A 27,652-nucleotide genomic window follows, 5' to 3' on the forward strand; every position below is an offset into this window, starting at 1 on the left:
GATGCAACAGGACATTTCTCTGTGACAAGAGTGAAGATTAAGATCTGACATCTGTAGTGTTGTTTTGACTCAAAAAATATTAACACCATGACCAGAGTAGTTTTAACACAGAATGGGGGTGGGACCATATAAATCCCAAAATAGTGTTACATTTGACTTCATAGAAGTTATTATTACTATTGTGACATTACTGTGCAGTAGCACCTCACACTGAATTCAAGATCCTCACTTGCCTACAGAGTAGCACAGGGAACTGTTCCTCCCTACCTCAACTAAATGGTCAAGTCCTACACTCCAGCACGAGCACTCCATTCTGCCACCTCTGGCCACTTGGAACCACCATCCCTGCGAGGGGCCAACTCCCACTCATACAAATTTCAGTTCTTCTCTGTGCTGGCACCTCAGTGGTGGAACTAATGCACTGACTGTAAAATCACTTTGGATTAGACAGTCTTCTAAATGACTCAAATGTAATGTAAATATTGAATGAGAGGATATTTGGACACTTTTATTAGCTACATATTCACATACAGTGCAGAACATGCTTCATCAGTGCTGTGATTTGTTCTTACAGACTATGCTTTTCAATTCCACATGATTGTGTATATACAGTACCAGTCAAAAGTTTGGGCACATCTACTCATTCCAGGGTTTTTCTTTATTTTACTAATTTCTACATTGTAGAATAGTGAATACATAAAAACTATGAAACAACACATATGGAATCATGTAGTAACCAAAAGTGTTAAACAAATCAAAATATATTTTAGATTCTTCAAAGTAGCCACGCCTTGATGACAGCTTTGCCCACTCTTGGCATTATCTCAACCAGCTTTATGAGGTTGTCACCTGGAATGTATTTGAATTAACAGGTGTGCCTTGTTAAAAGTTAATTTGTGGAATTTCTTTCCTTCTTAATAATGCATTGAGCCAATCAGTTGTGTTGTGAGAAGGTAGGGATGGTATACAGAAGATAGCCCTATTTAGTAAAAGACCAAGACCATATTATGGCAAGAACAGCTCAAATAAGCAAGGAGAAATGACAGTCCATTGTTACTTTAAGACATGATGGTCAGTCAAAACCTGGAACATTTCAAGAACTTCGAATGTTTCTTCAAGTGCAGTCGCAAAAACCATCAAGAGCTATGATGAAACTGTCTCTCACGAGGACCGCCACAGGAAGTTACCTCTGCTGCTGAGGATAAGTACATTATAGTTACCAGCCTCAGAAATTGCAGCCCAAATAAATGCTTCACAGAGTTCAAGTAACAGACACATCAACATCAACTGTTCAGTGACGATTGCGTGAATCAGGCCTTCATGGTCGAATTGCTGCAAAGAAACCACTACTGAAGGACACCATTAAGAATAAGAGACCTTCTTTGGCAAAGAAACAGGAGCAATGGACATTCGACTGGTGGAAATCTGCCCTTTGATCCGATGAGTTCAAATTTGTGATTTTTGGATCCAACTGCCGTATCTTTGTGAGATGCAGAGTCAGTGGACCGATAATAGTCACATTTGTGTTTCCCACCGTGAAGCATGGAGGAGGAGGTGTGATGGTGCTTTGCTGGTGACACTGTCAGTGATATATTTAGAATTCAAGGCACACTTAACCAGCATGGCTACCACAGCATTCTGCAGCAATACGCCATCCCATCTGGTTTGCACTTAGTGGGACAATCATTTGTTTTTCAATGGGACAATGACCCAACACACCTCCAGGCTGTGTACGGGCTATTTTACCACGAATGAGAGTGATGGAGTGCTGCATAAGATGACTTGGCCTCCCCAACACCCGAACCTGAACCCAATTGAGATGGTTTGGGATGAGTTGGACCACAGAGTGAAGGAAAAACAGCCAACAAGTGCTCAGCATATGTGGGAACTCGTTCAAGGCTCTTGGATAAACATTCCAGGTGAAGATGGCAGAAAGAATGCCAGAGTGTGCAAAGCTATCAAGGCAAAGGGTGGCTACTTTTAAAAATCGAAAAAATATATTATGATTTGTTTAACACTTTTTAGTTACTACCCGATTCCATATGTGTTATTTAAAAGTTTGTCTTCACTATTAATCTACAATGTAGAAAATAGTAAAAATTAAGAAAAACCCTTGAGTGTCCAAAAACTTGACTGATACTGCACATATATAAACTCAGCAAAAAAAATGGCCCTTTTTCAGGACCCTGTCTTTCAAAGATAATTTGAAAAATCCAAATAACTTCACAGATCTTCATTGCAAAGGGTTTAAACACTGTTTCCCATGCTTGTTCAATGAACCATAAACAATTAATGAACATGCTACTGTGGAACGGTCGTTAAGACACTAACAGCTTACAGACGGTAGGCAATTAAGGTCACAGTTATGAAAACTTAGGACACTAAAGTGGCCTTTCTACTGACTCTGAAAAACACCAAAAGAAAGATGTCCCTGCTCATCTGCATGAACGTGCCTTGGGCATGCTGCAAGGAGGCATGAGGACTGCAGATGTGGCCAGGGCAATAAATTGCAATGTCCGTACTGTGAGGTGACTAAGTCAGCGCTACAGGGAGACAGGGCGGACAGCTGGTCGTCCTGGCAGTGACAGACCACGTGTAACAACACCTGCACAGGATCGGTACATCCGATCATCACACCTGCGGGACAGGAAGGCAACAACAACTGCCCGAGTTACACCAGGAAAGCACAATCTCTCCATCAGTGCTCAGACTGTCCGCAATAGGCTGAGAGAGGCTGGACTGAGGGCTTGTAGGCCTGTTGTAAGGTAGGTGCTCACCAGACATCACCGGCAACATCGTTGCCTATGGGCACAAACCGACCGTTGCTGGACGAGACAGGACTGGCAAAAAGTGCTCTTCACTGACGAGTCGTAGTTTTGTCTCACTAGGGGTGATGGTTGGATTCGTGTTTATCGTCGAAGGAATGAGCGTTACACCGAGGCCTGTACTCTGAGGCAGGATCGATTTGGAGGTGGAGGGTCTGTCATGGTCTGGGGCGGTGTGTCACAGCATCATCGGACTGAGTTTGTCATTGCAGGCAATCTCAACGCTGTGCGTTACAGGGAAGACATCCTCCTCCCTCATGTGGTACCCTTCCTGCAGGTTCATCCTGACATGACCCTCCAACATGACAATGCCACCAGCCATACTGCTCGTTCTGTGTGTGATTTCCTGCAAGACAGGAATGTCAGTGTTCTGCCATGGCCAGCGAAGAGCCCGGATCTCAATCCCATTGAGCACGTCTGGGACCTGTTGGATCGGAGGGTGAGGGCTAGGGCCGTTTCCCCCAGAAATGTCCGGGAACTTGCAGGTGCCTTGGTGGAAGAGTGGGATAACATCTCACAGCAAGAACGGGCAAATCTGCTGCAGTCCACGAGGAGGAGATGCACTGCAGTACTTAATGCAGCTGGTGGCTACACCAGATACTGACTGTTACTTTGGATTTTGACCCCCCATTATTCAATTATTCCATTTCTGTTAGTCACATGTCTGTGGAACTTGTTCAGTTTTTGTCTCAGTTGTTGAATCTTGTTATGTTCATAGAAATAGATACACATGTTAAGTTTGCTGGAAATAAACGCAGTTGACAATGAGAGGACGGTTATTTTTTTGCTGAGTTTATATATATATATATATATACATATAAGCATGCTCACAAAATATCTATTGAGTCAAACAAAATTAAATATCTAGATCACAGTATATGCCAAAAGGGGTCACCTTAAATTAACATCAGGCACATTTGAGAAAAGGATAGATAGAAAACAGGCACAACAAAATAACAAAACTGAATAGATAAAACAGTGGTTAATTTGCTTTTTCCCTCACAGTTTCTGCAGTTACTTATGAAAACCATGTCTACACATGTTGAGCAAAAACTGTGATGATACAGTTCTACAAAATAATAAATATTTACTTGTTTTATTGGAGGATTCATTTGCATCATGAGGTCACCTATCAAAAGGCTGTGATCAACCCACAATGTCATTTGTATGTTTTGCTATTAAGATAGTGCAGTCCAAATGTGTGTGTGAGTGCACGTGTGCAGTTTAAAGCAGCAAAGACCCGTTCTGATCTTAAATGACTGTACGTTCATTCTGTTTCTACCCACTGGTCAAAACTGGTTTAATCATTGTTGTTTATATGTCATTCCACCCCCCAAAATTGTATGGCATGATGTTGAATCAACATGGATTTTAAAGAAGTCATCAACATAAGGAAATTGTAGTCTTTTTTTTTGACCCAACGTTTTACCGAAATCCAATGACATGGGGATTTATTTATTTATTTTCACAGTGAATTCAGCTTAGTTGACGACTCAACCAAATCCAGGCTTTATTACATCCGGCCGTGATTGGGAGTCGCCTGAGTTTGGCCGGGGTAGGCTATAAATAAGAATTTGTTCTTAACTGACTTTCCTAGTTAAATAAAGGTGTAAAAAACAAAACATTAAAACAAAAATCTAAACTAGACATTGAACTGACGTCTGTGGGTAAGCTCCCTTTGGCTATTTGGACTGTTTCAGTGGATTCACTGGTAACACACAGTGATACTCGGACTGGATGAACATTGAGGTTGAAGAGCACAGCCCTCGAGACGAGGTTTGGGCACCTTTCCCTCATATCAAATAAGGGTGGAGCACAACTAGAACATGTGCACAGTGGAAGTTGTAGTTCATTGGTCAGGGCAGAAAATGTAGTCCAGGGCCTGTCTTTCTGCTGCAGCCACATTTGGATGCCAGAGGTCCACACTGAAAATCACCCGTGGCCCGTCCTCTGCCACCCCTTAACGAAAAAACAAAAACAAGAAAACATTATAAAATAAGTCCGAGATTCAATCCAAGATGTGTTATAGAGCAGCACACTATATACAGCCAACAATGCATCTTTTAAAGACATTTTCTCCGACGTTCACAGAGATTGCATTCATGTTAAGAATGTTGTCTCAAAAATAAATGACCCTTAATTAAAAGTCTGTTATAGTGTGCTGCTCCGTAACTCAGTTCAGATTGAATGCCTGTCTTTATACAGATAATGCACTTGTGATTATGGAGTTAGCTTCCAAAATTGAACAGAGTTGATGGGACTGTAACCAATGCTCACACACAGTTAGAATTCTCAGAACTGTTGTCTGCGAAACTACTGCTTACTACAGTACCATCTAGTGCTCTAAAAAGGCTAAGTTGTTTTATGGTTAGTTTTTTTCACATTTCAGAATGAGAAAGTGTTGGCTACATAGAAATAATGACACTCAAATTAAACATTATTAAACTAAATAATGGGGGTGTACAAAACATTAAGAACACCTGCTCTTTCCATGACAGACTGACCAGGTGAATCCAGGTGAAATATATGATCCCTTATTGATGTCACCTCAAAGAAGGATTTTTAAGCCTTGACATGGCTTGTGTCATTCAGAGGGCGAATGGGCAAGATACAAGATTTAAGAGCCTTTAAACGAGGTATGGCAGTAGGTGCACTGGTTTGAGTGTGTCAAGAACTGCAATGCTGCTGGGTTTTTAAAACACTCAACAGTTTCCCGTGTGTATCAAGAATGGTCCACCACCCAAAAGACATCCAGCCAACTTGACACAAGCATTAGTCAACATGGGCCAGTAACCCTGTGGAACGCTTTCGACACCTTGTAGAGTCCATGCCCTGATGAATTGAGGCTGATCTGAGGGCAAAATGGGGTGAAACTCAATATCAGGAAGGTGATTGGGTCAACTTTGGGGTTATGCTAGGGGCTGCACTCAATGATTGATGTTATTATAATAATTGATTATGCTCATGTTGTATTAATCGAAGGGGAAGGGCTATAAGAACCCTCCCTCACTACATCAATAGGGTCCTGGACTACAGATAAGCAAGATATAATATATATATATATATATATATATATATATATATATATATATATCTCAGACCGTTTCTTATAAGAGGCAGAGACTAGAAACAATCTGAGAGATGTGTGCGTTATTGCAGTCAAAACAGGGTGTCTGTGAGAAAGCGCCTCAAGGCTAAAAGAGATTCCTAGACACAGAACCCTGCAAGGGAGTGAAAGAAATAAGAGACAAGTCAGACATACCACTATAAAGCAACTTGGAGAGTGGAAAAATACTGGAACTATTGTTCTCTCCTGCAAGTTTGTAAATCTGTCTATGCATGGGTTTGGTCTCATGAGTAGAAGGTGTTGACGTAGGCAGTTACATCACTAGGGGTTGACTGCAAGCATATTAAAAGCAACTTGGACTTTTCCTATTTTTCAGAACTCAGGAGAGACATCAGTTGTATGTTTGATCTTTGATCTTTGACTTCTGTCTACAGCTGTATTTTGATTAAAATTGTTATGATTTAGAAGTGCACATTTTGAGTATTCCCTATTTGTTAAGTAAATAACGGAGCCCAGAAAAGTGGAACCAACAAAGGTGTTCCTAATGTTTTGTACAGAGTGTACTGTATGTCACCCTAATCGAGGTGAAGATTACATCATACATTTCGTGCATCTAATGGTAATGTCCGCAATAGAAGCCACTTGTGGATTTGGCAGCTCTAATGCAGTTACACCTCTAACACAGCCTAAATGAAAGCAATGCGCTTGAGTTTATATCTTAAAAAATAAATAACGTACACCAATGGTCAAAGGTTTTACAACACCTACTCATTCAAGGGTTTTTCTTTATTTGTACTATTTTCTACATTGTAGAATAATAGTGAAGACATCAAAACTATGAAATAACACATATGGAATCACGTAGAAACCAAAAAAAAGTGTTAAATAAATCAAAATGTATTTTATATTTTAGATTCTTCAAATAGCCACCCTTTGCCTTGATGACAGCTTTTCACACTCTTGGCATTCTCTCAACCAGATTCATGAGGTAGTCACCTGGAATGCATTTACAAGTGTGCCTTCTCAAAAGTCAATTTGTGAAATGTCTTTCCTTCTTAATGCGTTTGAACAGTTGTGTTGTGACAAGGTAGGGGGTATACAGAAGATAGCCTTATTTGGTAAAATACCAAGTACATTTTATGGCAAGAACAGCTCAAATAAGCAAGGAGAAATAACAGTCCATTGTTTCTTTAAGTCATGAAGTTCAGTCAAGATGGAACATTTCAAGGACTTTGAAAGTTTCTTCAAGTGCAGTCGCAAAAACTATCAAGCGCTATGATGAAACTGGCTCTCATGAGGACTGCCATAGGAATGGAAGACCCAGAGTTACCTCTGCTGCAGAGGACAAGTTCATTAGAGTAACCAGCCTCAGAAATTGCAGCCCAAATAAATGCTTCATAGAGTTCAAGTAACATCAAGGAGACTGTGTTCAGAGGAGACTGTGTGAATCAGGCCTTCATGGTCAAATTGCTGCAAGGAACCACTACTGAAGGACACCATTAAGAAGAAGAGACTTGCTTGTGCCAAGAAACACGAGCAATGGACATTAGACTGGTGGACATTTGTCCCTTGCTCTGGAGTCAAATTTGAGATTTTTGGTTCCGACCGCCATGTCTTCGTGAGACGAGGTGTGGGTGAACGGATGATTTCTGCATGGGTATTTCCGTTAAGCATGGAGGAGGAGGTGTTATGGTGTGGGGGTGCTTTGCTGGTGACAGTCTGGGAAATATTTAGAATTCAAGGCACACTTAACGAGCATGGCTACCACAGCATTCTGCAGCGATACGCCATCCCATCTGGTTTGTGCTTAGTGGGACTATCATTTGTTTTTCAACAGGACAATGACCCAACACACCTCCAGGCTGTGTAAGGGCTATTTTACCAAGAAGTTGAGTGATGGAGTGCTGCATAAGATGACCTGGCCTACACAATCCACCGACGGCAACCCATTTGAGATGGTTTGGGATGAGTCGGACAGCAGAATGAAGGAAAAGCAGCCAACGAGTGCTCAGCATATGTGTGAGCTCCTTCAAGACTGTTGGAAAAGCATTCCAGGTGAAGCTGGTTGAGATAATGCCAAGATTGTGCAAAGCTGTCAGCAAGGGTGGCTACTTTGAAGAATCTAAAATCTAAAATATATTTTGATTTGTTGAACACTTTTTGTTATTATATGTTATTTCATCGTTTTGATGTCTTCACTATTATTCTTCAATGTTATAAAATAATAAAATAAATAAAAACCCTTGAATGAGCAGGTGTTCTAAAACTTTTGACCAGTTGTGTATGCCTAGCCATTTCTGAGAACCATAACCTCGAAAGCCATTGACCAATTTATGAAGGTTGATATTGCTAGTAATATAAATTGGAACTAGCAAAAAAGTTATATTTTTTCATATCAAAAAAGCTTATTAACTAGGATCTAGTGTGAGAAGTCAAACAGAGCTACTGTAGAACGTAGAGTTAGTACTATAACTTCTGTTCCCAGGAGGAAGGAAAACGAGGTACAACATACCATGAGGAGTCACACTCTCGTGACTTCGGTTGAAGGATCTGAAGTCAAACTTGACAAGGCCAACGAAATCCACGTGAAATTCAATGTGACCTTTGAGCCACGGCCATCTTGTTTATGCACTCTAGACATGCTTTAGTAGTATCCAACTTGCTAACTATCATCAGGTCTTATTAGCCTGGTACTCAGGGCTCTATTGTCCCTTTAACCACTCTGACATCAATACAGGTGCAATCAAAAGTCACATCAAACACTTTATCATAACAGTAGGCCTAGTGTACTTTTTAAAACTCACCTCACTGTGATGAATTTGAATAAAGAATTTCAACAGCATGGTTGTTGTTTCAAAGCCTAACACAAGAAACAGACAGCGCTTTCTAAGGTGATGATTAATTCAAAACACCCATACCATATTTGAGCTTATGCATATGATTGAGCCCAAGCCTGAAAGAAAAACCTGAATTAAAATGGTGCCATCATACAATACACAGTCACCGCATATTAGGCATGGCAGAAAAACATCAAACAAAACTGATTTAAGATATCTTTGGTACATAATTGTTCTAGCATTTGAGTGTGGACTGTAATTATTATGCATAGTGGTTGGACTGGATACCTTATGCTAGGTTCCAAAATGTATATCCATGAGTTAGAGAGAGGCAATGTTGTTGGTTCATTGATTATGCAGGGCGGATTACAGTTAGTTACAATTAGTGTTTGTATTTAATTTAGAATAGCCTAATAATAGGGATTTTTTTCTCATAATTAATTGGGTGACACGTTACCTTTAGCAATACAGAATATCTCATTTACATATCTTCCTCTCTGTCCATTATTCCTTGCTCGAGCCGCAGATGGGCTGTCAACAGTTTAGTGATATGTTTCTTTTTTTTCTTTTATTAATTAAAAATTATAATTTTTTACCCCTTTTTCTCCCCAATTTCGAGGTATCCAATTGTTTAGTAGCTATTACCTTGTCTCATCGCTACAACTCCCATACGGGCTCGGGAGAGACGAAGGTCGAAAGCCATGCGTCCTCTGAAACACAACCCAACCAAGCTGCACTGCTTCTTAACACAGCGCGCATCCAACCCGGAAGCCAGCCACACCAGTGCATCGGAGGAAACACTGTGCACCTGGCAACCTGGTTAGCGCGCACTGCGCCTGGCCCGCCACAGGAGTCGCTAGTGCGCGATGAGACAAGGATATCCCAAGGATAAAACCTCCCTAACCCGGACAACGCTAGGCCAATTGTGCACCACCCCACGGACCTCGCGGTCGCGGGCGGCTGCGACAGAGCCTGCGCGCGAACCCAGAGTCTCTGGTGGCACAGCTAGCGCTGCGATGCAGTGCCCTAGACCACTGGGCCACCCGGGAAGCCGAAATATGTTTTAATATTCCTGAACAGATTTCACTTGGTTTCCAAAATTAAGCACTGGGTAGCTGCAGAAACAAGGTTGATGAGCCCATGGCATTCAGAGTTTGGGCGTAATATCACCTGTCGGGCAACGAGAGCATGCTCCTCAATCAGTGGTTGATGCATGGAGTGAAATAAGTGTTCTTATATTTACTTCTCAAAGCACGTGCTCCGCTATAAAACGAAGTAGCCTACAAAACGGATTGGCGGGAAAGCCTGTGGCCTCCATTCGCTACTCTAGTGCATACAGATTACTTATTTTCCCCTGCCTCTATTCCAGCCCATGGGCCATTCTAAATCGAAACAAATTTTACATATTAGTAAAGACAAGATTAAATTGAGAATAGTCTTTTTTCGCTACTTTCTCAAATCATCAATAGCCTATAGTCACACTATGCAGCCCATATACCCTGTATGTTTTGATTTCAAAGACATTCTATGTTTTGTATCGTTCACAACAAAAGTTGCCAAATAACTCAGGACATACATAACATACAGGACCTGTTTCAAATGATTGATTTTATGCTCAACAACTTTACTCGCTCCATAATGGGAAAATATCTATTTTATTCAGTTCAATTATATTCTTCTTCTTCCAAAAAAGAAACATCCCTTTTTCAGGACCCTGTCTTTCAAAGATAATTCGTAAATATTCAACTAACTTAACAGATCTTAATTGTAAAGGGTTTAAACACTGCTTCCCATGCTTGTTCAATGAACCATAAACAATTAATGAACATGTACCTGTGGAATGGTCGTTAAGACACTAACAGCTTACAGACGGTAGGCAATTAAGGTCACAGCTATGAAAAATTAGGACACTAAAGAGGCCTTTCTACTGACTCTGAAAAACACCAAAAGAAAGATGCCCAGGGTCAATGCTCATCTGCATGAACGTGCCTTAGGCATGCTGCAAGGAGGCATGAGGACTGCAGATGTGGCCAGGGCAATAAATTGCAATGTCCGTCATGTGAGGTGCCTAAGTCAGTACAGAGAGACAGGGCGGACAGCTGATCCTTAAAGAGATGGTTGGAGCTAAAGCTTAAGAGGGTGTGAAAGATGCTGAATGAGTGTAGACAAAGAAGAGCTCTCCAGTAGGTACCAAACATTCAAGGGTCATTTTCTCAAAAGTTACAAGTTTATTAACTTTCAAAGCAGAATTAGTTTCCCATTGTTCCTCAACTGTAGTGTATGATTTATACTTTTCTAGCTCTGTCTCTACTTTTATCCAATGTAAAAAAAAAAAAAAACATTTAAAATATTGCTACATAAGACCGAGTGGAGTCGGTCGTTCACATATGACCACTCTGTGGAAAGATGAGACGCTCACGAACACGATGATTCGTTTTGGTCTACGGCCCTCATAAGACCAGGGGACTCTTCTGAAGTCGATAACACCGACGTGCCAACTTCTGTATGTGGAGCACAAACTGTTTTGGATACGAACTAATATGACCCTACTGTGGAAAGGGGAAACTCTCACAAACACGATGGTGCTCTCCATTGTCTGAATTGTCTGAAGGTAACCCAATATGGAGGTAGTTTTGTGCCAACAAAAATAAAGGGGTTCAATACATGTCAAAAAATCTAAAACATTTCCTGAGTTTTCTTATATTTCCTAGATATAGGACAGACACTTCAAAACTTTATTCCTTATAATGATTTTTTTTTACTGGTCTTTTTTGCCATGTATGAATCCAATCAAATAAATCCCCTTGGATTGATGAGGAATTGAAAAATGTTATGGTTGAGAGCGATATGGCAAAAGGTATGGCAATTAAGTCTGGCAGCCCAAATGATTTGGCAAACGTACTGCATATTAAGAAATCCTGTGACTAGACAAAATAAAAATAAAAAGAACCTACACTATGAAACAAAGATAAATTATATAAAGAATGATAGTAAAAAGCTTTGGGGCACCTGAAATTATATTTTTTGGGGAAAAAAAGGCTCCTTCATTCATTGAATCAGGTGGCTCATTCATCACAAAGCCCACTGATATTGAAAACTACTTTAATTACTTTTTTCAATGGCAAGATAAGCACACTTAGGGATGACATGACAGCAACAAATGCTGACACTACACATCCAAGCATATGTGACCAAATTATGAAAGACAAGAATTGTACTTTTGAATTCGGTAAAGTCAGTGTGGAAGAGGTGAAAAAAATGTTGTTGTCTATCAACAATGACAAGCCACCAGGGTCTGACAATCTGGATGGAAAATTACTGAGGATAATAGCAGATTAGCAGCCACTCCTATTTGCCTCATATTCAATTTAAGCTTACTAGAGAGCGTGTGCCCTCAGGCCTGGGGGGAAGCTAAAGTCATTCCGCTACCCAAGAATAGTAAAGCCCCCTTTACTGGCTCAAATAGCTGACCAATCAGCCTGTTACCAACCCTTAGTAAACTTCTGGAAAAAAATGGTGTTTGACCAGATACAATGCTATTTGACAGTAAACAGAATTTCAGCATGCTTATGTAGGGAAGGACACTCAACAAGCACAGCACAAATGACTGATGATTGGCTGCGAGAAATTGATGATAAAGTGATTGTGGGGGCTATCTTGTTAGACTTCAGTGCAGCTCTTGACATTATCGATCATAGTCTGCTGCTGGAAAAATGGCTTTACACCCCCTGCTATGGATAAAGAGTTACTTGTCTAACAGAACACAGAGGGTGTTCTTTAAAATGGAAGCCTCTCAAATATAATCCAGTTCGAATCAGGAATTCCCCAGGGTAGCTGTTTAGGCCCCTTTCTTTTTTCAAATTTTACTAACGACATACCACTGACTTTGAGTAAAGCCTGAGTGTCTATGTATGCAGATGACTCAACACTAAACACGTCAACTACTACAGCGACTGAAATGACTGCAACACTCAACAAAGAGCTGTTTCAGAGTGGGTGGCAGGGAATAAGTTAGCCCTAAATATTTCTCAAACTTAAAGCATTGTATTTGGAAAAAAACACTGACTAAACCCTAAACCTCATCTAAATATTGCAATAAATATTGTGGAAATTGAGCAAGTTGAGATGACTAAACTGCTTGGAGTAAACCTAGATTGTAAACTGTCATGGTCAAATCATATTGATAGAGCAGTAGATAAGATGGGGAGAAGTCTGTCAACAATAAAGAGACACTCTACCTTTTTAACAACACTACCAACAAGGCAGGTCCAACCAAAATGGGGAAAACAGGCTACCTGAGTATGATTCTCAATCAGAGACAATGATCGACAGCTGCTTCTGATTGAGAATTAATACCAGGCCGAACACAGAAATACAACAAAGAAAAAAGAACATAGACTACCCACCCCAACTCACGCCCTGACCAAACTAACACAAAGACAAAATAAAGGAACTAAGGTCAGAATGTGACACGCAATATACATACACATGGATTTAGTACTGTAGATACAGTTGAAGTCGGAAGTTTACATACACCTAAGCCAAATACATTTAAACTCAGTTTTTCACAATTCCTGAAATTTAATCCTAGTAACAATTCCATGTTTTAGGTCAGTTAGTATCACCACTTATTTTAAGAATGTGAGATGTCAGAATAATAGTAGAGAGAATTATTTATTTCAGCTTTGATTTATTTCATCACATTCCCAGTGAGTCAGAAGGTTACATACACTCAGTTTGTATTTGGTAGCATTGCCTTTACATTGTTTAACTTGGGTCCAACTTTTATGGTATCCTTCCACAAGCTTCCCACAATAAATGTGGTGAATTTTGGCCCATTCCTCCTGACAGAGCTGGTGTAACTGAGTCAGGTTTGTAGGCCTCCTTGCTCGCACACACTTTTTCAGTTCTGCACACACATTTCCTATAATACTGAGGTCAGGGCTTTGTGATGGCCACTCCAATACCTTGACTTTGTTGTCCTTTAAGCCATTTTTCCACAACTTTGGAAGTATGCTTGGGGTCATTGTCCATATGGAAGACCCATTTGCGACCAAGCTTTAACTTCCTGACTGATGTCTTGAGATGTTGCTTCAATATATCCACAGAATTTTCTTTCCTCATGATGCCATCTATTCTGTGAAGTGCACCAGTCCCTCCTGCAGCAAAGCACACCCACAAAATGATGCTGTCACCCCCGTGCTTCAAGGTTGGGATGATATTCTTCGGCTTGCAAGCCTCCCCCTTATTCCTCCAAACATAATGATGGTCATTATGGCCAAACAATTATATTTTTGTTTCATCAGACCAGAGGACATTTCTCCAAAAAGTATGATCTTTGTGCAGTTGCAAACCGTAGTCTGTCTTTTTTATGGCCGTTTTCGAGCAGTGGCTTCTTCCTTGCTGAGCGGCCTTTCAGGTTATGTAGGACATGTTTTACTGTGGATATAGGGTTAGAGTACTTTCGTACCTGTTTCCTCCAGCATCTTCACAAGGTCCTTTGCTGTTGTTCTAGGATTGATTTGCACTTTTTCGAACATAATTACGTTAATCTGTAGGAGACGGAAGGCGTCTCCTTCCTGAGCGGTATGATGGCTGCATGGTCCCATGGTGTTTAAACTTGCGTACTATTGTTTGTACAGATGCACGTGCTACCTTCAGGCATTTGGACATTTCTCCCAAGGATGAACTAGACGTGTGGAGGCCTACAATTTTTTTTCTTCTAAAGCCATGACATAATTTTCTGGAATTTTCCAAGCTGTTTAAAGGCACAGTCAACATAGTGTATATAAACTTCTGACCCACTGTAATTGTGATACAGTGGATTATAAACGAAACAATCTGTCTGTAAAAATGTTGGGAAAAATTACTTGTGTCTTGCACAAAGGAGATGTCCTAAATGACAAGAAATTTGTGGAGTTGTTGAAATGTATTGACTCCAACCTATGTGTATGTAATCTTCCGACTTCAACTGTACGCCTATCGACAGTTGTGGTAGTGACATCGTGAACATTCTATTGAAGTGGTTACTTGCATAGTTGTTCAGACATGTAGCAAACTAGCTAAACAATAAACCATAATCGCAACTCATAATATTACTACCCTGCATGAAACTGCAGGTAGCTAATCAACCAGGTTCAATGTTAGCCAGCTAACATTAGGCTATAACTAGCAATGCAAATAATAATATTACTACACAGATCATACGCATAATGTTAGCTAGCTAGCTAACAGTACACTTTAACTTGAAAAGAAAACTACTTTCTGACAATTTAGTATCGTGTAATATCTGAAAATGTAGCTTGCTAGACTATCTTACCTTTATACATGGATCGACGCTTCTCCCTCTCTGTCACGGATGCAATGGTTGCCCTTAGGCAGAATTTTCTCCACCTATTTAGCTATCATACCACTGATTTTCAAAACTCGGTCCTCCAGTAAGTGGAGAGCTACTACGTGATATCTTTCAAAAAAGCGGCTTCAGAAAGGATTACCTACACAGCTCATGTTATAGACAGAAACATGCTACATGGCAGACCAATCCCAACTCATCTCTCGGCATGTCCAGCCCACTCATTATCTCAGCCAATCATGGCTAGCGGTAAGGTTGCCGATGTCTTTTTCCGTTGCTGAACCAACTAGGCTCGTAATATAACAATTGTATTCGTATTTACAGATGGCATACAGGTTTGTTATTAAGGCACATGAAAGTTCACATGTTCTAGAAATGCATTTTGATTTAAAAAATAAAGTTTACATTTAAATGGCACTTCTGTGAAGTAGAGAAGGGCAACATATGCCTAGTTTCTGAAACTAGTCACATATTAGTTTGGACGCTACAGACGTTTTTGTGAGAACTGAGTTTTGGATTGTCTCATGGTCTGAGAAACACCGCTGTAGCTCTGCCACCCTCCACCAATTTGCCGGAAATTATGCATTATTGTCAACATTAGAATTTGAGGCTTCTAGTCTAAACTAGGCTAGCTAGCCTCTTTGACTGCAGCACAGTCCGTTGAAATTTAAAATAACCAAGCGACTTAACGCTAGCTATGTATACTAAACAAGAGATTACTATACCCAAGCAATTCCACCGTGAGGAAGCCTGAATAGCTAGCCCTAATCTGTGAGTTAGCTAACCTGGCTAAAACGCTATGCAGCGCTTGTTAGCTAGATTGGTTTCAAAAGTTTACTTTGGACTGTAACCGGCAACAGAGCATAATCCATCTCCACGTCCCTCAGCTCAAACTCAGCTGAGGTACGGGCACCGAGGAGAGGAGTCACCATCAGACACACCAAGTCCTCTAAAGAATGCTACACAATTGTCAAGAGAACCTGCGCCGCAGACTAGTAGGGGAACAGTGCCCATCGTCTGCGAATCTTGCACACAAGCTGATTCAAGTGAGGGCAGCGTGAGCATGCACCGAGCCTGAAATATACAACAAACCTGAGTATCTTTTAACTCATTGGGGCTTGGTCGCAAACCTGGCTTCTTAGACTTATTGCTATAGCCAGGTCAAGCTATCTGACGAATAATTCATTGTTCATCGTTAGGAAACTTATGAGAACCATACAATCTTTCGCACCTAGCGTCGATAGGGTGAGCACGCTCAACCACTAACGGACAGTTCAGTTGGCGCAATGTAAGACAAATTTTTGCAAATTGTTTGTTTAAGTAGCATGAATCCTTCCTGTTCACACTGAGGTTAAGAGCGGAATAATTGAAGGAATGAATGCAATCCTCAAGCTTATCACCTATGGAAGGCGGGGTTTCCAGCGAGGCGCGGATTTCATTGGCTTTGCCAGGCGGGATTTTAGATCCTTCGACTACAGTCGTGAGAGTGCGACTCCCCATAGTATGTTGTACCTATATTGACTGACTGAAAGGGAACTGGAATCTGAGCACAGCTTGAGTTTGTTTTGAGAGTGACTGCCTTGTTGTGGGAGGTGGAGTTGACTGACCATTATGGGAGACAGTGTGCAGGAAGGAGTCATCCACCAGGAGGCAGTGTCCCTCTGACCAGCACTGAGGCTCTCCTCCCACTACCAGCTCACACTGAGGTGGGGTCTGCACTCCTAAAAAGTGGTGGTGTCAAAAGGATAGATTCATGGCAATTATATAATTATACTGATTTGCATTGTATACATCAGACCTGACTTACATACTAACACTTTGTTGACAAACAGTGAAGTAAAAAAAAACATGTTTGGGGGGTTATGCTGGAGTTAGATAGTTGTGCAAAGCTCATGAGGCATTTATCAAACGATATATCATTAATTTCAATGATCGTTAATATTAGACTGCACATTTAATGGACAAAATCATGCACAGAGAGCATGTAAGCAAAACTTTGTCAAGAACCATACTGAGACCCAATGATATGTGGGCTGGAACATGTCTGTCTCACTCACCGAGGTGGCAGCGTAGGCGAGTATTGGTGGGGCCATACACTCCCCCTAGTGTGGCCCCAGGCCCTAGCAGCCAGAACCCGGCGGCCCCCAGGGAGTTGCTACTTATGAAGGTGCGCAAGGAGAGAAGAGTGCGGTAGGTGCAGGGACAGGAGCGGCAGTTCCCTGCTACACACACGCCTGCGCTGTACAAGGGGAACACGGCTTGGCCCTGAGAGAGACACATAGACCTGTTACACATAGACCTGCCTTGTCACACAAACTACTGTGTTAAATAAATGTTACACACACCACTGCACCATACAAACACAGCTATTTCAAACCCATGTACCCACACGTGTTTGTATGGTATGTGTTTCAAACTGCTGCACTGCGTTAGCACTTGTTTTTTTATGTATGACAATTTTATAGTTCTGACAATGTTGCCTCAATGCTTTTCCACTATACAAATAAGGAGAACGTAGCCATGTGGCTTTTGTAGGCTGGTATTTAATTTAATACTTACATTTGTGTGTCATTATTTGTATCATCGATAGAGCCTAGGGGAGAATGGGCTAAGTTGAGCCAAAGGGGTATGTTTCTGAAAGATTTGACCAAATATTTAAGAAGAGGTCATCATTTCATTGAGACTATGAAGGAAGAAACCACATGGAAAAAGTGGTAAGGAAGTTAGATCCAAAAAACATATTTTCTTTAAGTCAAATTAACGTACTGTGTTAGAGGTTTCATTATACTTGTCTTTAAGCCAAAGTAGTTAATTTTAAGAATGTTCTATACATCAGTTGGGGTCTCTATAAGTTTCAATATGAGGTCCTAAACCTAGCATGAAAGTGCATCATTCTAGCTCAGTGGGTTAATATAGTCAAAATGTTTGTCTTCGGGCAAGTTGTGGCAATCGGAGGAGTTGAGATGGGACTTCGAATACCAGAGGGACAGGCTAATGGCTACTGGCAAGCAGATTGTCCTTTCCGGTCCTATCCCAACATACGATCGTGGAGTTGATCGCTTCTTCCGGATATTTGCACTGGACTCATGGATGAAATCCAACTCTGACCTGAAAAAGTGGTGGATTTTATCGACAACTTTGATTTATTTTGTGAGCAACCTCCGTTGTCAAAAACGGAAGGCCTGAATAGGAGCTAGAATGCTGAGTTCGAATATTGCAAATATACTAAACAAGTGATAGGATTTCAGTCCTGGCCCTCAACAGCTAACCCTCATTTATTCTTGTATCAAGCCAGACGTACAGTATTTTTAAACAAGGGGTTACCTACGGAACATAGCATGTTTGTGCTAGAGACTGACCATCTGATCTGAAATCCTGCAGCTGTAGGCTTGGCCTGATTCATGTAAATACCAGAAGTTTGATTTCGAAAATGGATTTTATAGTAATTCTGGCTTCTCAAACCAACGCAAACAGATAGGCTGAAAGATATTTGTACTGAGCTAAACTTAACTCCGCTGATAACTAAACCAACCTACCCCAACTTTAAACACCCTGATGAATCTACTCTTTTAGATATTACTCTGACAAATGTCCCTCATAAATATATAGCCAATGGAATATTTGCTAATGAGCTGTGAACATTGTCCAATTGCCTGAATAAAAGATGATAAACTACCTAAATCATTATCACAGATATATTTTTATTTGTTTTAATGAGTAACATTTGTCTTACCTGGGGTTGTGTGACTGGGGGGGGGGTTATCCATCTCTGTTTTACCTCTCTGTTCAACTCTGTTGCAGATAAGCATGCTCCATTTAAAATACTAAGGGTAAAAGACAGATCTAATCCATGATTCACCCATGAATTGTCTGAAAAAGTACAGGAAATGAACTTAACCTGGGCTAAGGCTAGGTTGACTGATTCTGCATCTGATTGGCTGTCATTTGAGATATAGACGTCTAACTCTGATTAGAAAGGCAAAATTGACATCTTACATTTTCTGAGCGTGGTGGAAATCCAGCTAACTTCTGGAAAGTAGTCAAGTCCTTGAAGCTAAATTTCACCCCCTTATTGCCCCAGCAGGTTATGACAATTCCTGGTCCTCTAATAAGATCAAATGAACATTTTTGATGCTTTAAATAGCTATTTTGCCTCAGCTGGCAACCTATTTGAAAGAATAGTTTCTGAAAATTCCTTTAATTCCACCTTTATTAAAATAATATATATATATTTTTTTAACTACTTGCAGAGATTGATCCACTCCTAGGCACACATTCTTTATTTTCAACCGTTTGTTGTCTCAAGTGCCTTGCTAAAAATCCATGTAAAAAAATCTCTGCCTCACTTATTGCAGAAACATGAACCTATATTTTTTACTTGACAATTGTTTCTGGTATTATCCCTAAGATCTGGAAAGCGGCACATGTCCTCCCTATACACAAAGGCAGAGACCATTTGACTTAGCTAGGAAATTGGATGGTAGTTATCTATCTTGCATTGTCAAAGTATTAGAATCCCTGGCCAACTCTCAGCTAAGACATTTTAACTTATCATTATATTCTTAATGTGCACCAATCTGGTTTTAGACCTGGACATGGCATCATTTCAGCTGCTATGCTTGTCTTAGATGATGCTTAGATCATAAAAAATATTGTGCTTCCTTACTTATACACCTGTCCCCCACTACCTACTAATTCAAAGGTTTCTTGCAAGTGGTTTAAGAATTACTTGAGAGACAGAACTTAATGTGTATTTTCTGATGGGAGAGAGCAGCGCAAAACGGTGCTAAAATAGTTGTATATAGTTATTGCTCACCATATGTCTTTGGCAGAGGGAAAAGTGAGAGTCATGAGATAATGAGTGTTGATCAGTCAGCTATGATGGAAAAATATAGCGCAAACTAGCGCAAAAATAATATTGCGATATTGTCAAAACAATTCGATATATCTTCAAAAATAATATCCCGACATGTAACTGTATAGATCACCCCCCCCATCACTACTAACTAGCCCCATAGATGTCCAATCAACTTTGTCAAGGTCGCACACCAGTTCAGCCGGCCCAAGTGAATTGAGTAAAAAAATTGGGTAGCTAGTCAGTTCAGCCCCCCTTTAAATCAACTTCCGGTGGATTGTGGCATAGCAAGAGTTAGAAGTGCAAACTTGTGGCACCAAAGCTTAGTGGAAGCTTGACTGCATTGGTGCAGACTGCCTCCATTTGAAGTAAATGACAGGCTCAGAGGCTATGGAGACGTTAAAAATATATTCCTTCTCCCTCTTCCCCCTTTGGAAGGACTCACTGATGTGACATGACTGGATCTGTGAAAGCTATGTAAGAGAACCCTTGCTTTCACCTAATTGTCCAATCAGGTTAGATCAGTGACTGAACAGGTACATGCTCATTGGGAGTTGTAGGTTTGTGTACCTTAGATCCCAGGCCGGTCCAGCCAATCTTTGGATCAATGCCTCTCTGGTAGACCGCCTGAAACTCTGCGAGGATTATGGGATAGTTGGTCTCCAAGACCTCAATGTCATGTCGATGGGCGTCACGTGGGAAAAAAGGAATGCTGGGGACATCTGGGAGGAAGAAGAGATGAGGCTTTTGGATGGAGGAGCGATCATTTAATGTGGCCTGAGAAAGACAAATCACAGAGAAAGATTCATACATTCTAGAGAAAGAACTAAACATTAGACATTGGTTAATACACATGTATTGTAATTGTTTTACACCGAGGATGAAAACAAACAAAAACATGCAAGGGATGTTTTGTAAATATTTTCATGTTTGCTTTCTGTTCTTTAAATGCCAACCACCAGGACACCAAACACACACAGGGAGGCTGGGCACAACATATAGCAGCACCCCCGAAGCAGGTTAGGGATTGCCTGTCTTATCTGAAATAAATCAAACGAATCATATTCTAATGCTATCCAAGGCCTTTATACACACAAATGGTTACTCTTTCAATAGCATATAACATGTATTAATTACAGTGTGAGAATGTTGCATTCAGAATGACTGCTCATTAGCTCGAAGGGGGATCCCTCGAGGCCCAGCGGTTCTAGTGTTACAACAGATCAATATCTTCGGTTTTGTACTGTTGATTTTGTCATACACACATGCAGGACTTAGAAAAGTATAGCTGTGTTCTTTCTCAAATGGCACGGATAATTCTGGGCGTTCACTATAAAAGTCACTGACCGCACACCAATACATGGATTTGAGAGTAAAACAATCACTGAAATAACAGCAAACACTTGTAGGGATCATGATTTGTTGAAGTTAAATAACAGAAAAAGTGGTTTGTTTCATTTTCATAATGGCAGCCTCCCGAAACCAACATCCGACATTCCAAAATATAGATAGCAGCCTTACAATTCCTCATCTCACCAACCATATACAGTGGGGAGAACAAGTATTTGATACACTGCCGATTTTGCAGGTTTTCCTACTTACGAAGCATGTAGAGGTCTGTAATTTCTATCATAGGTACACTTCAACTGTGAGAGACGGAATCTAAAACAAAAATCCAGAAAATCACATTGTATGATTTTTAAGTAATTCATTTTCATTTTATTGCATGACATAAGTATTTGATACATCAGAAAAGCAGAACTTAATATTTGGCAAACATTTCTAAAAACATGTTTTTGCTTTATTATTATGGGGTGTTGTGTGGAGATTGAGTGGGCAATCATTTTAGAATAAGGATGTAATGTAAGAAAATGTGGAAAAAGTCAAGGGGTCTGAAAACTTAATTTTTTTTCTTAAACAGGACATGCAACCTGACTCTTTCCCCCACCCAACTCTCCTTCTATTGATTTCAACTTGATAAACGCAAGTGTCGCGTTTTGGTTTTGGTGACCCCCAAACCAAACTGTTCTTTGGATGGTGGACCATTCTTGATAAACAGTAAACTGTTGAGCATAAAAAACCCAGCACCTTTGAAGTACTTGACACAAATCGTTGCGTCTGGCACCTACTACCATACCCCGTTCAAACATTTTGATTTTGGTAATTTAGCAGACGCTCTTATCCAGAGCGACTTACAGGAGCAAAAAGTGCCTTGCTCAAGGGCACAGACATTTTTCACCTAGTCGGCTCAGGGATTCAAACCAGCGACCTATTGGTTACTGGCCCAACGTTCTTAACTGCAAGGCTACCTTTAATATTTGGTCTTGTCCATTCACCCTCTGAATGGCACAAACACAATCCACGTCTCAAGGCTTGAACATTTCTTTAACTTGTCTCCTCCCCTCGCCTGCCTTTCTCTAAAACAGAATATTCAGTCAACCTTTTAATCTGTTCTTGATTATGGTGATATTATTTATCAAAGTGCAGCTTTTACTACTCTTAAACCTTTGGATGCCATCTATACCATAGTGCCCTTCATTTTGTAACAGGTGACAGTTTTGATACTCATCACTGCGTCCTGTATCAAAAAGGTTGGCTGAACTTGGCTAAAGACCCATAGATCTCTACATTACTCCCTTTTTGTTTACAAGGCCCTACTTCATAAACTTCTGTCTTATCTAACTTTACTGTTGAAGTATAGACGCCCGAGTTGCCACACTGTTCACAGGATTGGTTAACTCAAGGTTCCTAGGGTCTCCATCGAGCTAGGTAAATCAGCTTTTACTTTTAATGCACCGTATTGCTGAAACAAAACTCAAAAAATAAATTTCTTCTTGATGTTCTGGTGCATTCAGGCAATTTAAAGTATTGACTGGGGACTTATTTGTGGAGGAATGTAACTATTTTTTGGGGTGATTTGTGATGTTTTATTTGTGATTCCGATGACCATGCTGTTGTATTATACAGGGTGTATTTGAAAAGGAGGTAAATAAAAGGTAATAAGAGGTAAAAAGAGGGAAATAAAAGGAAATAAAAGGCAATAAAAGGTAATAAAATGCAATAAAAGGTAATAAAGGGTAAAGAGGTAAATAAAAGGTCATAAAAATCAAATCTATATTGATTGAAGTGGATTTAACAAATTACATCAATAAGGGATCATAGCTTTCACCTGGTCAGTCGACTGTATGTCATGGAATGAGCAGGTGTTCCTGATGTTTTGTATACTCAGTATATTAAAAAATGTTTCTGCATATTTGTTATTGATTTGAAATTGGGCTATTTATCAAAATGTCTGGTCAAAAGGAAGCATCAACAGCATCATTATTGTGCGTGCGAAGCAACACTACTATTAATGACACATACACAATTACTTATTATTATTACCACCTACAGCTTTTATATGAAAGATCCCATTTCAACTAAATAATGTGCAGAAAGGTCTAACTTAAGTTTCTTACATTTTTATTTGATACTTAATTTTGACTATTTTCTACATTGTAAAATAATAGTGAAGACATCAAAACTACGAAATAACACATTTGGAATCATGTAACCAAAGAAAGTGTTAGATTCTTCAAAGTAGCCACCATGCCTTGATGACAGCTTTGCACACTCTTGGCATTCTCTCCACCAGCTTCATCTGAAATGCTTTTCCAACAGTCTTGAAGGAGTTCCCCCAAGCTGAGCCATTGTTGGCTGCTTTTCCTTCACTCTGCGGTCCAACTCATCCCAAACCATTTCAATTGGGTTGAGGTCGGGTGATTTGTGGAGGACAGGCCATCTGACGCAGCACTCCATCACTCTCCTTCTTGGTCAAATAGCCCTTACACAGCCTAGAGGTGTTGGGTCATTGTACTTCTGAAAAACAAATTATATTGTGGAGTAAAGTACATTGCGTTGACGCAAGGGATAGTTAGAACGCTGATTATGCGTTGGTACACAGGCGGTAAAGTGTTTCTCTCGTCGCTGAATGACTGGGCAATATAAACCCGATAATTGTTCATGTCTTCAAGATTGAATTTGAATTTACTGAATGGCGAGGATGAAGAAGAGGGTGATTGAATTTAGAACAATAGCGTACAAATTTCTCTTCCTTTGTCCAGTGTGCAGAACAGCTCACACCAAGGAAAATACAACTTTTTTGTTGTTTCTACATTGTCAGAAGAAGCTACCTGGACTGTAACCTATTTCTGACTATAAACTCATGTTTTATTGTAAGAGAAACGGAAATGGCTTCAGGACAACGAAAGAAAGTTGATATGAAAACCAATAGAACACGAGAGAAATGGCATAGTGGTGGGCCAATAGGAAATACATTTGCCAAAATTACACTGTGTTGGTCCCATGTTTTATGAGCTGAAATAAAAGATCCCAGAAATGTTCCATACACACAAAACATTATTTCAAAAATGTTACGCACAAATTTGTTGACATCCCTGTTAGTGAGCATTTCTCCTTTGCCAAGATAATCCATCCATTTGACAGGTGTAGCATATTAAGAAGCTGATTAAACAGCAGGATAATTACACAGGTCCATCTTGTGCTGAGGACAATAAAAGGCCACTGAAATGTGCCGTTTTGTCACAATACAATGCCACAGATGTCTTACGTTTTGAGGGAGTATGCAATTGGCATGCTGACTGCAGGAATGTCACCCAGAGCTGTCGGCAGAGAATGTAAATGTTAATTTCTTTACAATAAGCCGCCTCCGTCATTTGAGAGAATTTGGCATTACGTCCAACCGGCCTCACGTGTAACCACATCAGCCCAAGACGTCCAAATTCATCTTCTTCACTTGTGGGATTGTCTGAGACCAGCCACTCGGACAGCTGATGAAACTGGGTTAGCACATCCAAAGAATTTCTGCACAAACTGTCTCAGGGAAGCTCATCTGCATGCTCGTCGTCCTCACCAGGGTCTTGACCTGACTGCAGTTCAGAGTCGTAACCACCTTCAGTGGGCAAATGCTCACCTTTTATGGCCATTGGCACACTGGAGAAATGTGCTCTTCACGGAAGAATCCAAGTTTCAACTGTACCCGGACAGAGTGCCCCATGGTGGCAGTGGGGTTATGGTTTGGGCAGGCATATGCGACGGACAACGAACACAATTACATTTGTTATGAATTATGAATGGCAATTTGAATGCACAAAGATACCGTGACGAGATCCTGAGGCCCAATGTTGTGCCATTTATCTGCCGCCATCACATTTCAGCATGATAATGCACACAGGATCTGTACAAAATGTCCCAGTTCTTCCATGGCATGCGTATTCAGCATGTTTGGGATGTTCTGGATCAACGTGTACGATAGCGTGTTCCAGTTCCCGCCAATATCCAGCAACTTCGCACAGCATTAAAGAGGAGTGGGACAACATTCCACTGACCACAATCAACAGCCTGATCAACTCTATACAAAGGAGATGTGTTGCACTGCATGAGGCAGATGGTGGTCACACCAGATACAGACTGGTTTCCTGTAAGGTACTTCAGTAAAATTACTTTGTCGTATCTGTACTTTACTATTTAACAACTATTACTTCACTGCATTCCTGAAGAAAATAACATACTTTTTACTCCATTTCCCTGACACCCAAAAGTACTCGTTACATTTGGAATACGTAGCATGACAGGAAAATGGTCCAATTCACATACTTATCAAGAGAACTTCCCTGGTCATCTCTACTGCCTCTGATCTGGCAGACTAACTAAACAAATGCTTTGTTTGTAAATGACGTCAGTGTTGGGCTATACTCGGCCTTGTCTCAGGATGGTAAGTTGGTGGTTGAAGATATCCCTCTAGTGGTGTGGGTGCTGTGCTTTGGCAAAGTGGGTGGGGTTATATCCTTCCTGTTTGGCCCTGTCCGGGGGTGTCCTCGGATGGGGCCACAGTGTCTCCTGACCCCTCCTGCCTCAGCCTCCAGTATTTATGCTGCAGTAGTTTATGTCGGGAGGCTAGTGTCAGTTTGTTATATCTGGAGTACTTCTCCCGTCCTATTCGGTGTCCTGTGTGAATCTAAGTGTGCGTTCTCGAATTCTCTCCTCTCTTTCTTTCTCTCGCTCTGAGGACCTGAGCCCTAGGACCATGCCCCAGGACTACCTGACATGATGACTCCTTGCTGTCCCCAGTCCACCTGGCCGTGCTGCTGCTCCAGTTTCAACTGTTCTGCCTTATTATTATTCGACCATGCTGGTCATTTATGAACATTTGAACATCTTGGCCATGTTCTGTTATAATCTCCACCCGGCACAGCCAGAAGAGGACTGGCCACCCCACATAGCCTGGTTCCTCTCTAGGTTTCTTCCTAGGTGTTGGCCTTTCTAGGGAGTTTTTCCTAGCCACCATGCTTCTACACCTGCATTGCTTGCTGTTTGGGGTTTTAGGCTGGGTTTCTGTACAGCACTTTGAGATATCAGCTGATGTACGAAGGACTATATAAATACATTTAATTTGATTTGGAGTGTGCCCTTGGCTGTACGTAAATAAAATAAAAACATTGTGCCATCTGGCTTGCTTAATTATTTATATACTTTATTTTGATATTTAAATATATTTTAAACCAAATACTTTAATAAGTCTTGTTCAAGTAGTATTTTCTATTAAAAAGGTATCTTTACTTTTACTCAAGTATTATAAATTGAGTAATTTTTCACCACTGGGTATTTGTGACCAACAGATATATCTGCATTCCCAGTCATGTGAAATCCTTAGATAAAAACCTAATATGTAGATGAAAGGCCTAATGAATTGATTTAAATTGACTGATTTCTTTATAGGAAATAACTCAGTAAAATCTTTCAAATTGTTGCATTTATATTTTTGCTCAGTATATATTAAAATGATTAGTTCTTAACAGTAAGCTTTTTGAAAAATCTTTCCAACAATCTCCCCCTTGATAATCATAAATCCTCAGTGTGAAATAGCAATGGAATGTATAGGCTTATTGCTGCTTTGGCCTATAAGCTATGCATTCCAAACGATCATTTCATTAGCCGTCAGTGGCTCACGGTGTATCAACGTGTCCATATGGCAGAGGCTGGTAATCTCGCATTAGTTGACTTTTAACATAGAGACGATCATTTTAATTCAGATTTTTATGATTAACCACGTGACAATGATTTTGAGAAACAAAAAAAAGATCATTGAAATTAAACTGTTCCACAAAAATGCACGTATGAAAATCAGATTTTTGTATGTAAGTCATAATAAGTATCCTATTTTCAAAATCAAAATCGCACCATTTTATTAACCCATGTTCTCTCAACTTCGGGTGTCACGTCTGCTGCTGCTCCTCTCCTCCGGTGTACAACGTTGCCAGAGTACTAACCACAAGTCCTGGGATTCATCATTATGCACACCTGGCACTCATCATTATGCGCACCTGTTAATCATTAGGATTCACACCTGGACTCCATTACCTTCATCATCTCCTCCCCTTTATATGTCAGTCTCCCATGTTCACTCACCAGTTGGGATTGTTCTTGTGTATTGTCAGTTTGCTTTATGTTAGTGTCGTGTTCTTGGTTTTGTTGTTTTATTAAAACGTTGCACCTTCTTCCGACTCACCGCCCATCATTACATCGGGACCACCGGCCAGGTGATATTTTTTGCTTGATGCAGAACTAGTGCAAGAGGAGAGACTCTCGGACAGAAACATCCACACCTCCATTAGTTTACAAAAGGATAGAATAATTAAGGGGTCTCCAACAGGTTGA

The 27,652-nt window shown here is 40.5% G+C and overlaps 1 protein-coding gene across 1 annotated transcript in view; it reads right to left on the minus strand.

Annotated features, from left to right (window-relative positions):
- Positions 1-487: 487 nt before the first annotated feature.
- Positions 488-27,652, minus strand: part of asphd1 (aspartate beta-hydroxylase domain containing 1) — a 50,575-nt gene continuing 23,410 nt past the window's right edge. Inside the window, exons 3-6 of the mRNA XM_035770445.2 lie at positions 20,507-20,713; positions 17,139-17,346; positions 16,689-16,802; positions 488-4,784 (exon numbers count right to left, since the gene is read on the minus strand). Coding sequence (XP_035626338.2) covers positions 4,675-4,784; positions 16,689-16,802; positions 17,139-17,346; positions 20,507-20,713 — 639 coding nt within the window. The 3' untranslated portion in view covers positions 488-4,674. The remainder of the gene's footprint in view (positions 4,785-16,688; positions 16,803-17,138; positions 17,347-20,506; positions 20,714-27,652) is intronic.

The sequence above is a fragment of the Oncorhynchus keta genome, chromosome 5 (assembly GCF_023373465.1).
Source record: "Oncorhynchus keta strain PuntledgeMale-10-30-2019 chromosome 5, Oket_V2, whole genome shotgun sequence".
In the NCBI taxonomy this organism is placed as follows: domain Eukaryota; kingdom Metazoa; phylum Chordata; class Actinopteri; order Salmoniformes; family Salmonidae; genus Oncorhynchus; species Oncorhynchus keta.